General features: G+C 40.7%; 1 protein-coding gene across 1 annotated transcript in view; it reads left to right on the top strand.

Annotated features, from left to right (window-relative positions):
• LOC124044336 (zinc finger transcription factor Trps1-like) overlaps nucleotides 1-19,229 on the top strand; it is a 175,361-nt gene that overhangs the window by 54,458 nt on the left and 101,674 nt on the right. Inside the window, 1 exon segment of the mRNA XM_046363994.1 lies at nucleotides 16,673-17,345. Coding sequence (XP_046219950.1) covers nucleotides 16,673-17,345 — 673 coding nt within the window.

Genomic DNA, 19,229 nt, shown 5'->3' with positions numbered 1-19,229 from the left:
AACCTGAAGGCCGCTCAGCAAAGAAGATGCCACTACTCCAAAATCGGCATAAAAAAGCCAGACTACGGTTTGCACCTGCACATGGGGACAAAGATCGTACTTTTCTGAGAAATGTCCTGTGGTCTGAGGAAACAAAAATGTAGCTGTTCGGCCATAATGACCATCGTTCTTTTTTTGGAGGAAAAAGGGGGAGGATTGCAAGCCAAAGAATACCATCCCAACCGTGAAGCACGGGGATGGTAGCATCATGTTGTGGGGTTGCTTTGCTGCAGGAGGGATTGCGGGACTTCACAAAATAGATGGCATCATGAGGAAGGAAAATTATGTGGATATATTGAAGCAAAATCTCAAGACATCAGTCAGGAAGTTAAATCTTGGTGACAAAGGGGTCTTCCAAATGGACAATGACCCCAAGCATTCTTCCAAAGTTGTGGCAAAATGGCTTAAGGACAACAAAGTCAAGGTATTGGAGTGGCCATCACAAAGCCCTGACCTCAATCCTATAGAAAATTTGTGGTTAGAACTGAAAAAGTGTGTGCGAGCAAGGAGGCCTACAAACCGTACTCAGTTACACCGGCTCTGTCAGGAGGAATGGGCCAAAATTCACCCAACTTATTGTGGGAAGCTTGTGGAAGGCTACCCGAAACGTTTGACCCAAGTTAAACAATTTAAAGGCAATACTACCAAATACTAATTGTGTGTATGGAAACTTTTGACCCACTGGGAATGTGATGAAAGAAAGAAAATCTGAAATATATCATTCTCTCTACTATTATTCTGACATTTCACATTCTTAAAATAAAGTGGTGACCCTAACTGACCTAAGACAGGGATTTTTTTACTAGGATTAAATGTCAAGAATTGTGAAAAACTGAGTTTAAATGTATTTGGCTATGGTGTATCTTGAAATGTATGTAGATATCTTTGTTAGAATGAATATTATTTTGCCCTTGACAGAGTGATGCTGAATGTAAAAAATCGCTCAACTTACCCCTCTCTCCCCAAATCTGCTTATTCAATTTATAGATATCATTGTTCTTCTCATCGCTTAAACAATTACTCAAAGGTTAAAATCATTTTTAAACCACAAAGGGACAAGACGAATGCATTTAAATGCATTTAAATGACTGTTAGACAGTTAGTTTTGTAAATTGGAAGGAACTTATGTTAACTTTTCCTTAATTTAATTAAATAAATTAAATTGCATTGCCTTTTCATCAATCTACCGTGGAAACAAATAAACACTTTTCACAGCTTTGTGTAAAAATAATTGCTAATACTTAAACTATTTATATGGCAGTAATTGAGCCATAAATGTCGGTATTCTATTTGAAGACACACCTCAATTAAACCACCTCATTATTCCCAGTTCTGTAATTTGTTAAATTTGAGTGGGTACAAGGTCATGAATAAAGCAAATATCATTAAAAAACAATTTATTCCCAAGTATAAATTTACATATTTCAATATACTGTAAAATGTCTGCATTTTAGCTGATAATGTGGTGCTTATTTGAAACTTTAAAGAATATTTTGTTGAACAGCATTACAGTTTTGTAAAACAAAATGTAAACTTGTATGTATCAGTGGTGTCTTAGTCTGACCCTAATCCAATCAATAAACAACATCAATCCATATGCATTTTAGCAGAAACAATATCTGGCAAATGATAGTCTACTGTAATTCTATTTTACAGCCTGCGAACATCCTGACAAGAGCCCGTTACACCACGTCCCTGGGCTAGCCAATGATCAAATGTTTTGGGTCGACAGAAATATTTGCGTTTGCTGTCAGTGAGGTCGGCAGAGGAGAGGATAGCGATTTATGTTGGACTCAGGCTGTCCTTTATGTGTGTGAGCTGTTGCTGCCTTCAGTAGTGAGGGAGAAAAAAGAGAATGTAAGAAAAGTAGGAGCGAGACAGAGGGAGAGAGATAAATAGAAAGAGAGAGAGAGGGAGAAGGAGCTGTTTGTCTTCTCATTTTAAAGCGTAATGATAAGTGAAAGTGTCTGCGGCTGGAAGGACTGGCCGTGGAGGAGGCTCTGTCTCTATCGCTCACCATAACTCCCCTGTAATAAAACCACGCAAAACAATCAGTGTGTCTCAGGTTGCACACTTGTCCGTTTATTCTCATGAAGCTGTAATTGAATTTGTATGTAATGTTGTTTGTTTTCTGGCCTTGTAGGAAAATAGTTGTTGAAGAAAACCGCACTACGCTAGCCCAGAGGATAGGTGCGATGTGAGTGATGAAACGTATGCTGGTCTCTGTGTGTGTGTGTGTGTGTGGGCATCGAGCGTGCGTGCATGTGTCTATCTCTCTGTGTCTTATTTTTATGTATGTGTGTGAGAGTACATGCTATTCTACTGTAGATTTTCCGCACTATTGCAAGTATGCTTGTGGCCCTGTGTGTGTGACAGGGCTCTACAGTGCAAACATTTTACTTGCATATACGCCTAAATATTTTGCTGTGCGACCTGGAATTTTTATTTAGGAGCACCTATAAAAATGAAGGATTCTAGCGCTATTACATCAAACATTTTATGTGGTGCTCCTAAATTTCTTTGTATGCGCCTACATTTTTCCACTTAGGCTCACACGTGCTCCTTATAAAAAAGTTCCGCGTAGAGCCTTGTGTGAGTGAGTATGTGTGTGCATGTGTGTGGGGAGTTGAGAGCGTATTATGGGATGCGCTGCTGCGTTGAAAAATCACAGATGTTCAGGACATTCATTAGAGGCATAGCTGGCCTCTTGGCCTGGTGCAGCGGTCCTTTGAGATGTAAACAGTACAGATAATCAGAGAAGCCTGCCTGCAGACTACACACACACACACACACACACACACACACACACACACACACACACACACACACACACACACACACACACACACACACACACACACACACACACACACACACACACACACACACACACACACACACACACACACACACACACACACACACACACACACACCTATGTGTGCTGGATTCCAAGGACTTTGATCTTGTTCCTCTGCCCCTGTGTCTGACTTTAAGCAAGCTCATTGACACATTGCATGCTGGGAAAACAGGCTCTTCTTGATGATGAAAGCCTGTCTCTCCTCACTTCTTCCTGGTTTGTAGTTGGGGCATGAGCAAGAGGGCGTCGGAACGTTTAGTACAGTCTAGAGCTACAGCGTATTTTCCAGGTTCTCTAGGGTCTGAATAGGTGTGTAGGCTGAGTGTGTGAGTGATGAAACGAATGCTGGCGTGTGTGTGCGTGCGTGCGTGCGTGCATGCATGTGTGTGATTGTGTGTGTGTTTCTTTTTGTCTCATTGTGTGTATGTGCATGAGAGTACATGCTGATAAAGATTTTCCTCACTATTGCAAGTGTGCTTGTGGCCCCGTGTTTCAAGTTGCAAATGCTTACTTCCAGGTTCCTTCACGACAGTGCTACAACATTAAGAAATAATAAAATATAAGAATACGAACATAAATTAAATGTCTCAGTAGAATGTAATAAACATTTTAGCATAAGTCTAATACAGGAAGGCACAATTTATAGTCCAAGTGGGAATAGGGGGGCAAATGTATACATTGTGAAGTATTTGGCAATAATAGTAAGAGACTGGTAGCATCAGTTGTGATGTGTGTGTAGCATGAATGTATACTGTATGTGTGTGTGTGTATTGTGTGTGTGGATGAGTGTGTGTGTACTAAGTGTTGTCACAATACCATCATTTTGACTTCGATACCGAAGTCTAGTACCATGATACTCGATACCATTACGGTATTTGATACCATAACGATAGCTAAACAAAACAAGAAGGTAAATTAGCCAGTCACAGAATGGTACTTGATCGAGACAAATAAACGCAGCTACTGCTCTGTTCCATCGTTAGGCATCTTTGAGTTCAATATCATTACATTTTACAATGTTTATGTCAATTATTTTGCATTAATTTAATCGATTATACAACCAATTTGACTTTGTTTTTACCAATCTACCTACAAGAAAACATTTAGTTGAATGGTATATCTATATTGATAAACTGGGTAAATCAAGATGTAGCCTAGTTCTATTCACAATACAGGTGAATTAGTATTATTCAGTAGTAGTGTGTGCATGCAGTGAGTTATTGAGCTTGTTTTAGCTGATATCATGGCGCTACAGATTACAAAAGATCCCTTCCATTTAGGACTTATTTTATTGTCAACTGCTAGGAGAACATGTTATTTTATTGTACTGATCAACCCCATTTGCATAGAATAAGTAATCTCTTATTTTCATAAGTGTGCAATGTCTCTTTAAGAAAGTAATGACGTTGCCTCCTGGGTGGCGCAGTGGTTAAGGGCGGCAACATCATTACTTTCTTAAAGAGACATTGCACACTTATAAAATAAGAGATTACTTATTATATGCAAATGGGGTTGATCAGTACAATAAAATAACATGTTCTGTGCCACCAGAGATTCTGGGTTCGCGCCCAGGCTCTGGCGTAACCGGTCGCGGCCGGGAGGTCCGCGGGGCGATGCACAATTGGCATGGCGTCGTCCAGGTTAGGGAGGGTTTGGCCGGTAGGGATATCCTTGTCTCATCGCGCACCAGCGACTCCTTTGGCGGGCCGGGTGCAGTGCACGTTAACCAAGGTTGCCAGGTGCACGGTGTTTCCTCCGACACATTGGTGCAGCTGGCTTCCGGGTTGGATGCGCGCTGTGTTAAGAAGCAGTGACAAGAGACAAGATAGTAGCTACTAACAATTGGATACCACTAAATTGGGGAGAAAAAGGGGGTAAAATTTAAATAAAATAAAAAAGTAATTATGTAATTCAGTTTGCAGAATATGGCTGTGGAATCTGACATTGTGGCTATTCATGGGTTGCATGTTTCATCACAATATTGTTTTTAATGCTTGTTTTGGATTGATGAACATTCTACTCAATGCATCGTCAGTGAGTGCTGATGAATATTTCAAATGTACTCTAGACATTACAGTGGCTTGGAAATACAATGACATTCAAGAGGAGGCAAATAATTAGTAGCAAAACTTTTGTCATAATTTTGGTGTCACCAGATTGCCTTTGGATGCAGTATAATGTTAGCTAGCTAGTTAAGATTGAGGGGAGGCCACTGGATATTAGCTAACTAACGTTAGCATATTTTGACGAACTTTGCTAGCTAATGTCATCTGTCTAGAGTACATTTGACAACATGATAATGCTGGCAAAATGGTTTTCTACTAAATATTTGACTACTTTAGCAATGTCATCGTATTTCCAGGCACTATAGTATAATTTAGACTAAACAGTAGTTAGACACCTTCCAGAATGACTGGGCTTAATCACCACTTTAGGGCACCAGTATGATGCGGGGTGGCCTGAGAACGTTCGTAACAATGAGTAAGTTTGTGACAATGGCATGATGCGACCAAGTGACGAAGGTGCAACCTATGAATGGTGCTAGTGGAAACCAGATGGAAGGTGAGAGAGACGAAGAAGTGAATTACTTTTTGGTGGCTAGGGATGTTTTTGGTCACAATCAGCTCTGAAATCAGCATTTTTTTGCGTGATGGTTTGCACTTTATCACAAACAAAGTACTATTGTAGTGAATTCAGCTGTAAGATAGCAAGGAAAGTTAGCCTACAATTAAAGCTGGAAGCTACCGGTTTCATCTTGCATTGTGAAAGTTTTATAACCTGTACGGACATTGTTTTGCGAAAAGCAATGAACAGTTTCAACATTTCTACATTCCGTGTTGCATTATTCAAGTTTGTTAACATCTGTGCAGCATGAGTGGGGACTGGGGAGCTATCAATGCAGCCCAGACAGCCCTAGCAATGAATGACTAAGTGGAGCAGGCACCCTGCTCTTCGCACTATAAAGGGGCTGCGCTGATGCAGACTTGATCCTCTCAATCACGTGAAACACACTTGACAGAAGTACCGCATGTAGAAGAAAATCTAGTACTGAACCGTTTTTTGGGGGGAAGGGGGTTTGTTGAAAAAGTAACAAAGTTTGGGTATTCCGTGCAACACTAGTGTGTGCTAAGGTGCGGAGCGTCAATACAGGTGGCCAGTCCAGTTCAAGTCTTCATCAGGCTGATGGCTTGTAGATAGAAACTGTCTCTGAGCCTGTTGGTATCAGACCTCATGTTCTGTTATCGTCTGCCCTACGGTAATGGAGTGAGCGACTCGGAGCTAAGGTGTGTGGGGTGCTTGACGATGCTGCGGGCCTTCCTCAGGCACTGTTTTGAGGGTGAATATATTTGTGGGGAGTTGAGAGCGTATTATTGGATGCGCTGCTGCGTTGAAAAATCACAGATGTTCAGGACATTCTTTAGAGGCATAGCTGGCCTCTTGGCCTGGTGCAGCTGTCCTTTGAGATGTAAACAGTACAGATAATCAGAGAAGCCTGCCTGCAGACTACACACACACACACACACACACACACACACACACACACACACACACACACACACACACACACACACACACACACACACACACACACACACACACACACACACACACACACACACACACACACACACACACACACACACACACACACACACACACACAATATGCTCACACACAATATGCACACATACACACACACAATATGCACACACACAATATGCACACACACACACAATATGCACAAACACACACACACAGACACACACACACACACACAATATGCACACACACACACACACAATATATGCACACACACACACAGACACACACACAGACACACACACACACACATATGCACACACACACACACACACACAATATGCACACACACACACACACAATATATGCACACACACACACAGACACACACACAGACACACACACACACACACACAATATGCACACACACACACACACACAATATATGCACACACACACCTATGCGTACTGAAATTCCAAAGGCTTTGATCTTGTTCCTCTGCCCCTGAGTCTCTAAGCGAACACACTTCCCGCACTGCATGCTGGGGAAAACAGGTTATTCTCAATGATGAAAGCCTGTCTCTCCTCACTTATTCCTGATTCATAGTTAGGGCACCTTATTCTTTAGGTTCTGCTACAGGGCTTGACTGGGAAAAAGCTGATTGCTGGGTTAACTGATTTCACCTGTCAGTTCAACCGAACCTGATGGCTTCTCCTTTGCTGTTACAGGTGTAAAACCTGGTTTAAGGCAGGGATTCACATCTCTTCTACAGCTGGTGCAAATCCAAATCAAAGGACTCTATGGTGTAGTCAGTGTAAAACAGGTGAAAGACCATTATGGTGTAATTGGTGTAAAAACCAGGTGGAACCCCTCTTTGGTGTAATCAGTGTAAAACCAGGTAAAAGACCTCTATGGTGTAATCGGTGTAAAACCAGGTAGAAGACCTCTATGGTGTAATCGGTGTAAAACCAGGTAGAAGACCTCTATGGTGTAATCGGTGTAAAACCAGGTAGAATTCCTCTATGGTGTAATCGGTGTAAAACCAGGTAGAAGACCTCTATGGTGTAATCGGTGTAAAACCAGGTAGAAGGCAGGACCTCTCGTGGCTCGAAGCCATAATGCTGACTGACAGAGTCTAGAGGGAGGGAGAGAGACGCCGAGGTTGCTGCTCCTTTGTTCAGCATCTGTGAAGAGTTTAGCCAGATTACTCTTTAGAGAAGTTAGGCACACACACTCATGGAGGCATGCATGCACACAGTTACTAACATATACACAGTCACAGAGTCACACGTACGCACGCACCGCACATGCACACAGTAGGCACTCACGCATTCATGCACACGCACACACACACACACACACACACACACACACACACACACACACACACACACACACACACACACACACACACACACACACACACACACACACACACACACACACACACACACACACACACACACACACACACACACACACACACACACACACACACACACACACACTAGTGTTGCACGGTATACCTAAGCTTCGGTACTTTTTCGATACTTAAACATGGAAAAACAGTTGATTACTAGAATTAATATTTTCGGTGTTTCTGTCAAATATATACAGATTGAGCGGATGGAGTCTGTCTACTAATTTATTTGAAACTTCTCAAGGGGGCAGTAGTAAGCTAGCCAGGGTTTTGACAAGCAAGTGAGAGGAGAGAGAAAATCCCGACAGCATGGCTTATTTGAATGAATACATCATACCTCCACGCCTGCAGCTTTTTGACCAAACTGTCTCCAGAAGTGAACTATGGGAAAACGTTGCTTACAGAGCAGATGATGAGGGCCAGCCCACCGAAACAACTATGCAAAAGGTGTTACAAAGCAGTGCAGTGCAAAGGAGGTTTAGTTGCAAAACAACATTAAAAAAATGTCAAAAACTCTTTCACACATGACATTTGCATTGTAACGTTATTCTACTTGCAACTAAATTTGAATTCTTTTTGAGTGACATTGACATTACCATATACTCAGTATGACTTTCATTTGAGCATTATAATTGTTGTATGTGTATGTTGTTGTATGTGTCGAACTGCTTTGCTTTATCTTGGCCAGGTCGCAGTTGTAAATGAGAACTTGTTCTCAACTAGCCTACCTGGTTAAATAAAGGCGAAAATATATATATATGATTTACAACCCAAAAATAATGTGAAATTCCCTCATAACTTGGCTATGACAGCGATATATTTAGACTATGTCACGTTTGTCTGGGCTGGGCTTGCTAGCAGTAGCCACTAGCCAGCCAGCAGCCCTGGGTGGAGCATTGCACCCTGGGAGTTGAAATGCACTTTGGGAATTGTAGTATGCTGTGTAAAATCCTTTGTACTTCTATGGTGTGTAGACTATTACAAAAAGCTCCAGAAGCTTCAGGAATTAGCTTCAAAGTTTTTTAAACATTTGGAAACCAAACTATTGATTTAATACATTAAATTATTTAGCTGTAATGATTAATGAATCATTGGTCCTATGTAATGTCATTTCACCCAAGATTATGGCCATGGATTATCAAATTATCCCTTGTATGTAGCAGATTACATTTTTAAACAGTTTAGATGTAATTGCACAATTATTTTGTATGCTGTGAGTCTCAGATATGGTTTTGCATAAGACAAATGTAATGTATAGGTTGTTTTCAATAAAGCTTCACAATAAGGTGTAGAACATTGGATTTGCATGCTGGGGGGCAAAGAGTCCCACAGCTCCGCTAAAACCATTAAAAACCCATTTTCAAGAGATTGTTAAATACATTTTTGCTATTTGGTTGTAATATCATCATCTCTTGAAGAGCGTAGTCAGACCTACAATTTTCAGATTATTCCATGCAAAACAATTACACACATTTAGCTCTATCATCAGAGTTATACAGCAAGTAACTGCAACAACTGATCATGTCATTTCAGATACGTAGGGTAGCCTCACGATATCTCTCAATATTAGCCACCATTAATTGGATATTTGAGCGATATATATATATTTTTGAAACTATACCTGACAAGTATGAGTGGTTTGGTTCATTTCCCACCCTTTGTGGGCTTTGCTTGTCAAGCAGCTGATGGGCCCATGCATTTAGCTAAACATAGTGACCTAATGTCATTTTTTCTCAAACCATTTTTTCACTAACCCATTTTCAAAATTGTTTTTAAGAGTGTTTAATTACGGTTACTGCTATTGGAGGACCAAAAAAAGCCGATACCGATTAATCGGATGATTTAATTTAAAAAAATTGGTAATAATGACAATTACAACAATACTGAATGAACACTTATTTTAACTTAATATAATACATCAATAAAATCAATTTAGCCTCAAATATAATTGAAACATGTTCAATCTGTTTTAAATAATACAAAAACAAAGTGTTGGAGAAGAAAGTAAAAGTGCAATATGTGCCATGTAAAAAAGCTCATGATTAAGTTCCTTGCTCAGAACATGAGAACATATGAAAGCTGGTGCTTCTTTTTAACAGGAGTCTTCAATATTCCCAGGTAAGAAGTTTCAGGTTGTAGTTATTATATGAATTATAGGACAATTTCTCTCTCTACCATTTGTATTTCATATACCGTTGACTATTGGATGATCTTATAGGCACTTTAGTATTGCCAGTGTAACAGTATAGCTTCCGTCCCTCTCCTCGCCTCTACCTGGGCTCGAACCAGGAACACATCGACAACAGCAACCCTCAAAGCAGCTTTACCTATCGCTCCACAAAAGCCCTTGCAGAGCAAGGGGAACAACCACTCCAAGTCTCAGAGCGAGTGACGTTTGAAACGCTATTAGCGCGCACCCGCTAACTAGCTAGCCATTTCACATCGGTTACACCAGCCTAATCTCGGGAGTTGATGGTCCTGAAGTCATAAACAACTGCTGGCAAATGCACAAAAGTGCTGTTCGAATGAATGCTTACGAGCCTGCTGGTGCCTACCATCGATCAGTCAGACTTCTCTATCAAATCATAGACTTAGTTATAACATGATAACACACAGAAATACGAGCCTTAGGTCATTAATATGGTCGAATCCGGAAACTATCATCTTGAAAACAAGACGTTTATTCTTTCAGTGATGTACGGAACCGTTCTGTATTTTATCAAACGGGTGGCATCCATAAGTCTAAATATTCCTGTTACATTGCACAACCTTCAATGTTATGTCATAATTACGTGAAATTCTGGCAAATTAGGCGGCCCAAACTGTTGCATGTACACTGACTCTGTGTGCAATGAACGCAAGAGAAGTGACACAATTTCACCTGGTTAATTATTGCCTGCTAACCTCGATTTTAGCAAAATATGCAGGTTTAAAAATATATACTTCTGTGTATTGATTTTAAGAAAGGCATTGATGTTTATGGTTAGGTACAGTCGTGTAACGGTTGTGCTTTTTATTCCGCAAATGCGCTTTTGTTAAATCATCCCCCGTTTGGCAAAGTTGGCTGTCTTTGTTAGGAAGAAATTTTCTTCACAGAGTTAGCAGGCAATATTAACTAAATATGCAGGTTTAAAAATATATGCTTTTTTTTATTGATTTTAAGAAAGGCATTGATGTTTATGGTTAGGTACACATTGGAGCAAGACAGTCCTTTTTCGCAAATACGCTCCGCATCGATTATATACAACGCAGGACACGCTAGATAATCAGACATTATCAGACATTTGCTCAATAGGTGATGATATGAAAAGCAAGTAGATAGCATTTATTTAACAATCCCTTGAAAATGGCACATTGTTGTCAATAGTTTTAGTAGAGCTGGCGGTCTCCTTGCCCCACAGCAGCCAAATTGAACGTACTGTGGCGCTTGATTGAAAACAACCGATTATTTTGTCATTTAAAATGGTGTTTTATTTTTGAACAAAATTGACTATAGAATAGAATAATAGTGTATTTATTTAAGTTGTTCTACCAGATCAAAATACTTTTCAATGTTTAAAAAAATTAAGCCCGTGGTTATTCTGGGACTTAACTACTACACTTTCTTTCTCTCTTTTTTGCCGTGGTATCATTTCTGTATCAAGTATCATGATGCTGAACCTGGTATCGGCATTGAAGTCAGAATTCTGGTATCGTGACACACACAGACACACACACACGTTATTTCATCAGAAATGATTGCTTATGGGTACCTTCATGTGTGTGTAGAACCTTAGTGTTCTCATACATTTTATTTATAGATTTTAGATGTGTATGAATTGTTCTTTTTTTTTTTACTAAATGCTGTATATCCATTGTTTAACTGGAATGGAATGTTCGTTTCCTGTATATTTGACTGTGATATGTGGTTGTTTCACCTAGCTATCTTAAAATTAATGCAAAGGTAGGTCGATCTAGATAAGAGCATCTGCTAAATGACAAAAATGTAAGCATTTTATAAACAGATCTCATATTACCTTATTGAATTATTCATCATATAAATAAATTATATATATATATATATACAAAGTACTTGTCAAACGTTTGGACACGGCTACTCATTCCAGGGTTTTTCTTTATTTTTAGTATTTTCTACATTGTATAATAATAGTGAAGACATAAACACTATTAAATAACACACATGGAATCATGCAGTAATCAAAAAAGTGTTAAAAAAAAGACTGGTACTGTATATTGATGACACAAATGCATAATTTGTCAAAAATGTAATGTTACATTTTTTTTTGTTATTTGTGACATGTGACTGTGTAAAACCTAGCAGTACTACTTATTTTTCTGAAAGTACGGCAGGTATATAGCATTTTGCCCAAAGAAATTATAATTTGTGTCTCAGAAACTGAAACCATCAAGTGATAGATTTTAAACAAATACATGTATGTCATTGAACAACCAAATTTCCTGATTACATAGTGAAAAAACACCATTCTCTTTCATAATTTCTTTAAACAATAAAAACTAATTCTCTTGACCTTTTCCAAATTTTGTTACGTTATACAGAGGCACATGACAGCCTGCTTGGAGTTTTCTAAAATGCCCCTAAATACTCTTTGACCATGAGAAACATGATTCTCTGGTCTGATGAAACCAAGATAGAACTCTTTTGCCAAGTGTCTGGATGAAATTTGGCACCATCCCTACGGAGAAGCATGGAGGTGGCAGCATCATGCTGTGGGGATGTTTTTCAATGGCACGGACTGGGAGACTAGTCAGGATCAAGGCAAAGATGAACGGAGCAAACTACCGAGAGATCCTTGTTGAAAACCTGCTCCAGAGTGCTCAGGACCTCAGACTGTGGGCAAAGGTTCAACGTGCAACAGGAAAACAACTCTAAGCACACATCCAAGACAATGCAGGAGTGGCTTTAGGACAAGTCTCTGAATGTCTTTGAGTGGTCCAGCCAGAGCCCGAACTTGAACCCTAAAAACTCTGGAGTGACCTGAAAATAGCTGTGCAGCAACGCTCCCCATCTAACCTGACAGAGTTTGAGAGTATCAACAGAAAATAATGGGTGAAACTCCCCAAATACAGGTGTACCAAGCTTGTAGGGTCATACCCAAGAAGACTCAAGGCTGTAATCGCTGCCAAATTTGCTTCAACAAATTACTGAGTAAAGGGTCTGAATACTTACAGTTGAAGTCGGAAGTTTACATACACCTTAGCCAAATACATTTAAACTCACTTTTTCACAATTCCTGACATTTAATCCTCGTAAATATTCCCTGTGTTAGGTCAGTTAGGATTACCACTTTATTTTAGGAATGTGAAATGTCAGAATAATAATAATAATAATAATAATAAATAATAATAATATATGCCATTTAGCAGACGCTTTTATCCAAAGCGACTTACAGTCATGTGTGCATACATTCTACGTATGGGTGGTCCCGGGGATCGAACCCACTACCCTGGCGTTACAAGCGCCATGCTCTACCAACTGAGCTACAGAAGAACCACAATAGTAGAGAGAATGATTTATTTCATCTTTTATTTCAATAAATTCCCAGTGGGTCAGAAGTTTACATACACTCAATTAATATTTGGGACGGCAGATGGCCTAGTGGTTAGCACGTTGGACTCGTAACTGAAATGTTGCAAGATCGAATACCCTAGCGTTCTGCCCCTGAACAAAGCAGTTAACCCATTGTTCCTAGGCCGTCATTGAAAATAACAATTTGTTCTTAACTGACTTGCCAAGTTAAATAAAGGGGAAAAAAATACAACATTTGGTAGCATTGCCTTTAAAATGGGTCAAACGTTTCGGTTAGCCTTCATCAAGCTTCCCAAAAAGTACAATCTTTGTCCCCATGTGCAGTTGCAAATTGTAGTCTGGCTTTTTTATGCCTATTTTGGAGCAGTGGCATCTTCTTTGCTGAGCGGCCTTCAGGTTATGTCAATATAGGACTCGTTTTACTGTGGATATAGATACTTTTGTACCGGTTACTTCCAGCATTTTCACAAGGTCCTTTGCTGCTGTTCTGGGACAGATTTGCACTTTTCGCACCAAAGTACGTTCATCTCTATGAGACAGAATGCGTCTCCTTCCTGAGGGGTGTGATGTCTGCGTGGTCCCATGGTGTTTATACTAACGTACTATTGTTTGTACAGATCAATGTGGTACCTTCAGGTGTTTGGAAATTGCTCCCAAGGATGAACCAGACTTGTGGAGGTCTACCATTTTTTTCCTGAGGTCTTGGCTGATTTCTCTTGATTTTCCCATGATGTCAAGCAAAGAGGCACTGAGTTTGAAAGTAGGTCTTGAAATACATCCACAGGTACACCCCCAATTGACTCAATTTATGTCAATTAGCCTATCAGAAGCTTCTAAAGCCATGACATAATTTTCTGGAATTTTCCAAGCGGTTTAAAGGCACAGTCAACTTAGTATATGTAAACCTCAGACCCACTGGAATTGTGATGCAGTAATTTACAAGTGAAATAATCTAATAATAAGACATTTGTGGAGTGGTTGAAAAACTAGTTTTAATGACTCCAACCGAAGTGTATGTAATCTAGCGACTTCAACTGTATGTAAATGTGATGTTTAATTCTTTATTAAATTCGCAAACATTTCTGAAAATCTGTTTTTGCTTTGTCATTATGGGTATTGTGTGTAGATTGATGGGAGAAATAAACAATTGAATACATTTTAGAATAAGGCTGTAACTTAAGGCAAAATGTGGAAAAAGTCAAGGTGTCTGAATACTTTCCAAATACACTGTTTTGGAATGAAATTCAACTTGTGAGTGTTAAATCCTAGAATGCAACAATACAAATGCAACAACAATTACTTTTTATTGTTGTTTTTATTTGTTTTGTTTGCCTTTCAGTTGGAGGTAGGTGGGAGGAAGAAATTCTAAATATTTTTTTGCTTCATAATTAGATTAAACTTTTAGAAGAATGGGTTCCAAAAGAGTTCTTCGGCTATCCCCATAGAAGAACCCTTTTTAGTTCCAGGTAGAACCCTTTTTGGAAAGGGTGGAACTCAAAAGGGTTCTACCTGAAACCAAAAAGTGTTCTTCAAAGGGTTAACCTATGGGGAAAGCCGAAGAACCCTTTTAGGTTCTAGATAACACCTTTTTTTTGTAGAGTGTAGAGTTAAAGAGAAGCTGACAGGGCGTTGCCTTTTTTCATCAGTGTAGTTAGTTATTCATAATGTAACTGCCCTTTGATCACTATGCCTTTTTTTAACAATGTAGTTAGTTATTCATAATGTAACTGCCCTTTGATCACTATGCCTTTTTTTAACAATGTAGTTAGTTATTCATAATGTAACTGCCCTTTGATCACTATGCCTTTTTTAACAATGTAGTTAGTTATTCATAATGTAACTGCCCTTTGATCACTATGCCTTTTTTTAACAATGTAGTTAGTTATTCATAATGTAACTGCCCTTTGATCACTATGCCCTTTTTTCAACAATGTAGTTAGTTATTCATAATGTAACTGCCCTTTGATCACTATGCCTTTTTTCAACAATGTAGTTAGTTATTCATAATGTAACTGCCCTTTGATCACTATGCCTTTTTTTAACAATGTAGTTAGTTATTCATAATGTAACTGCCCTTTGATCACTATGCCTTTTTTCAACAATGTAGTTAGTTATTCATAATGTAACTGCCCTTTGATCACTATGCCTTTTTTTAACAATGTAGTTAGTTATTCATAATGTAACTGCCCTTTGATCACTATGCCTTTTTTTAACAATGTAGTTAGTTATTCATAATGTAACTGCCCTTTGATCACTATGCCTTTTTTCAACAATGTAGTTAGTTATTCATAATGTAACTGCCCTTTGATCACTATGCCCTTTTTTAACAATGTAGTTAGTTATTCATAATGTAACTGCCCTTTGATCACTATGCCTTTTTTCAACAATGTAGTTAGTTATTCATAATGTAACTGCCCTTTGATCACTATGCCTTTTTCAACAATGTAGTTAGTTATTCATAATGTAACTGCCCTTTGATCACTATGCCTTTTTTTAACAATGTAGTTAGTTATTCATAATGTAACTGCCCTTTGATCACTATGCCCTTTTTTTAACAATGTAGTTAGTTATTCATAATGTAACTGCCCTTTGATCACTATGCCCTTTTTTTAACAATGTAGTTAGTTATTCATAATGTAACTGCCCTTTGATCACTATGCCTTTTGGAGACGTGCGTGCTTATAAGTCTGAAAAGTTGAGGCTATGGATGAATGGCCACACTCCTAGCACTCTTGTTGATGCTGGTAAAATAAACAGGAGTGGGCGAGGAAGTTGTGTTTATTTATTTGGACATCCATGCATTGGACATCTCTGTGGAGACATGGCTACGTTAACAGGAAATGAAAGCATTTTGAACCTGCTGTGATGGTTCATTGTGGTTCTGAGCAAAACCCAACTGGTTATTTAGCTGAAGTTTTCATGTGGTGTATCATAATTATTGGTGAATTTGATACGGTATATGATGGTCGGAGGTTGGAGAATGCTTGTGAGATGAGCGCGAGATAGAGTTAGCCAGTGAGATTCATTCAATTGAAATTGATTGAAGCCATAATGTTTTGATTAAAAAACATACACTCATGTTGACCAAGGTTGCGCTGGTATTCATTTCCTGATGATATTTCTCACTGCCTGTCGATGTATGCTTTCTCGTGGTCAAGACTGGCACACTATTCATCCTCTGATATTGTCTACCTCCCTCCATGTCTGTCCCTGTAGACTCTCCCTCCCTCCTTCATTAACCCTTCTATTGTCTTCCGCCTGTAGGAGAGTCCACGGCTGCTGCCGGTGCCGCCACTGCAGCTTTACGGCCTCTGACACCTCATCACTTCTGGATCACTTCAACACGGCCCACTGTCAGGATTCCTCCGCCTCCTCTCATCCCTCCGCTTCCTCCGCCACCACCAACGGCTGCTCCGCCACCACCCCCTCCACCCTCAGCATCAAGGAGGAGAGCAAGGGCGACCTCAAGCTCTACAGTCTGGTGCCCCCGGAGGGTCGCGCCGCTGAGGCAGGGCCAGGTGCCGAGGGAGGGGTGAAGAGTGAAGCCCTGGACGAGAAGGACACCCAGGGCCCCAAGGGATGGGTGGAGGCCAGAGAGGCCCAGGCCCAATCCCACGCAGCAGGCCTAGTATGGGTGCCTAAGGAGCGGGCCGGGGACATACTGAGGGGTAGTCCGGCCCAGTATCCCCAGGGCGCCCTGCATCTACTCAATGCTGTGGCCGCCTCTCAGGAGCAACAGCACCACCAGCAGAAGGGGGGGTCAGCGGTGCTCAGGGACTCCCCAGGCCTGGTGTTCAGCCTGGGGGGGGTCGACACCAAGGCCTTCCTGTCAGGACAGCCCCAGGGCGGTGCCGAGAAGCCCGGGCATCTGGTACAGCAGTACTCCTCACCCACCGAAGGCAAGGCCGCCAAGGAGGAGTCCCAGTCGCTCCTAAGGGTAAGTAAACTCTCCACTCTCTCTCCTTCCTCACCCTCTCTCTTGTTTTTTTTTTCACTATTCTCCTGTGTTTTAATGGCCTAAGTTCTGCTGCTGTGCTCTGCTGGAGGTCACTGCAGTGCAGAGAGAGAGAGAACCAAGGCGGAAGCCATTTTGAAGCCATCGTCCCTGAATGATGAATGGTGGTGCTCCGAGTTGTGCAACACCAGAGAGCCTCTGTTATGTTCTCATCCCTCACATCCTTCTCATCCTTAGAGTCTCGCTCTAGTCTCCCACCATGTTTATCAATCCCCCAAAGCTGATGTTTGTCTCTCCTGCTCGGCCTTAATGAGGTAAGACCAAGCCAGCAGAACAGCAGAATGAACCGCCTCTGGTTAGTTCTCCCTCTCTCTGAGCTCCGACCGGTCTAATTGAGATATTGTTTCCAGCCACCCTGAGACTTACAGACACGACAATGGCTATATCTCTCTCACACACACGCACACGCACACGCACACGCACACACACACACACACACACACACACACACACACACACACACACACACACACACACACACACACACACACACACACACACACACACACACACACACACACACACACACACACACACACACACACACACACCACTAAAAACAATGGTTCAATGAAGAAGCGGAGAGAAAACAAATGTCTGGCTTTTTGTCAATAGAGGCCTTCCTTTCTGTCTGCAGCCGCTTTTAATTCAGAGATAAGAATCTCACATTAAGACTTGATTGACTCAGTGCGGTTTGTATTGAATCTGTCTCGCTGGTTCATTTGGCTTTGGAGTTAATGTTCTCACTCATTCTGGCACTCCCAACGGGTCTTTGGCTTTTTGGATCCGACATCGCCGTTTGATTCCCAGGGTGTCAATCATGCCTTTCAGCGGACATCAGCACATAGTGTACAGGTTAATAAATAACATATATCAACACAGCGGCCATCTTGAAGGCCTCTTCATAATGATTTGGAGACTTGACAGCAGAGAAAACTTTGAGTCATCAGCCCGCACCTCACACACTGTCAGAGAGAAGAGATCACACTGATTACAAAGATTAGCAGCAGTATCTGGCATGTGTGTGTGTGTATGTGTGTGTGTATAAGTGTGTGTATGTGTGTGTGTATGTGTGTGTGCGTGTTCTGTGTTTATATTGTACAGTGCAGTGGAGGCTTCAGCATCGGGATATTTGCCACAAAATGCCTGCAGGCCCCATTCAGTCATGCTTAGTGAGTTTCATAAATATCTACAAAACTGGGTTTAAAGTCAGAGATAAGACTGGCGGTGCAGACTATTTTTGGGGCTTGTCTGTAGTTATAAAGGTGTGGAGAGACATGGCGTGGCAGGAACAGACTGCCTTAGAATTCACCATTAGAAGAAGACAATTGCATCACAAAGAGGCCTTTAATGTAATTCTTCCGAAGCCTTCACCACTACTGCCATCTGACATTGAAATAAAATTGGTCTCCAATCGAAATATCTTCTCTCCAAGGTCAGGCTATTGTATATATTTCAGTGTGGATTCAACGGCTTCATGACACGTTCTGCATATGTTATGTCTAGTGTTTACTTTGAACTGAAGCAGGGCTGGACTTAACAGGGGGAGGTGGGAGGTGGTGGCGGGTTATCCCACAAAGCTCTGACATCATCTCTTGCTCCCATCTGCTGTGCTTCACCCACGTTTCATTCAACCCCTTTGACACAGAACATTGAGAAACTGTCAGCTGCCCACGGGGACAGCAGCACTTCCTACAAGCTCTCCATCCAAACTCCATCATTGTCTTATGTAACACATTCGTTTAAACAAAAATAAAAAGCAGATTTTGTCTCTCACCATTAGAACTGGGCTGTGTGGATTTGAAT

The sequence above is a fragment of the Oncorhynchus gorbuscha genome, linkage group LG09 (assembly GCF_021184085.1).
Source record: "Oncorhynchus gorbuscha isolate QuinsamMale2020 ecotype Even-year linkage group LG09, OgorEven_v1.0, whole genome shotgun sequence".
Classification (NCBI taxonomy): domain Eukaryota; kingdom Metazoa; phylum Chordata; class Actinopteri; order Salmoniformes; family Salmonidae; genus Oncorhynchus; species Oncorhynchus gorbuscha.
The sequence above is the reverse complement of the archived record's forward strand: the minus strand, read 5'-3'. Positions and strand labels throughout refer to the sequence as shown.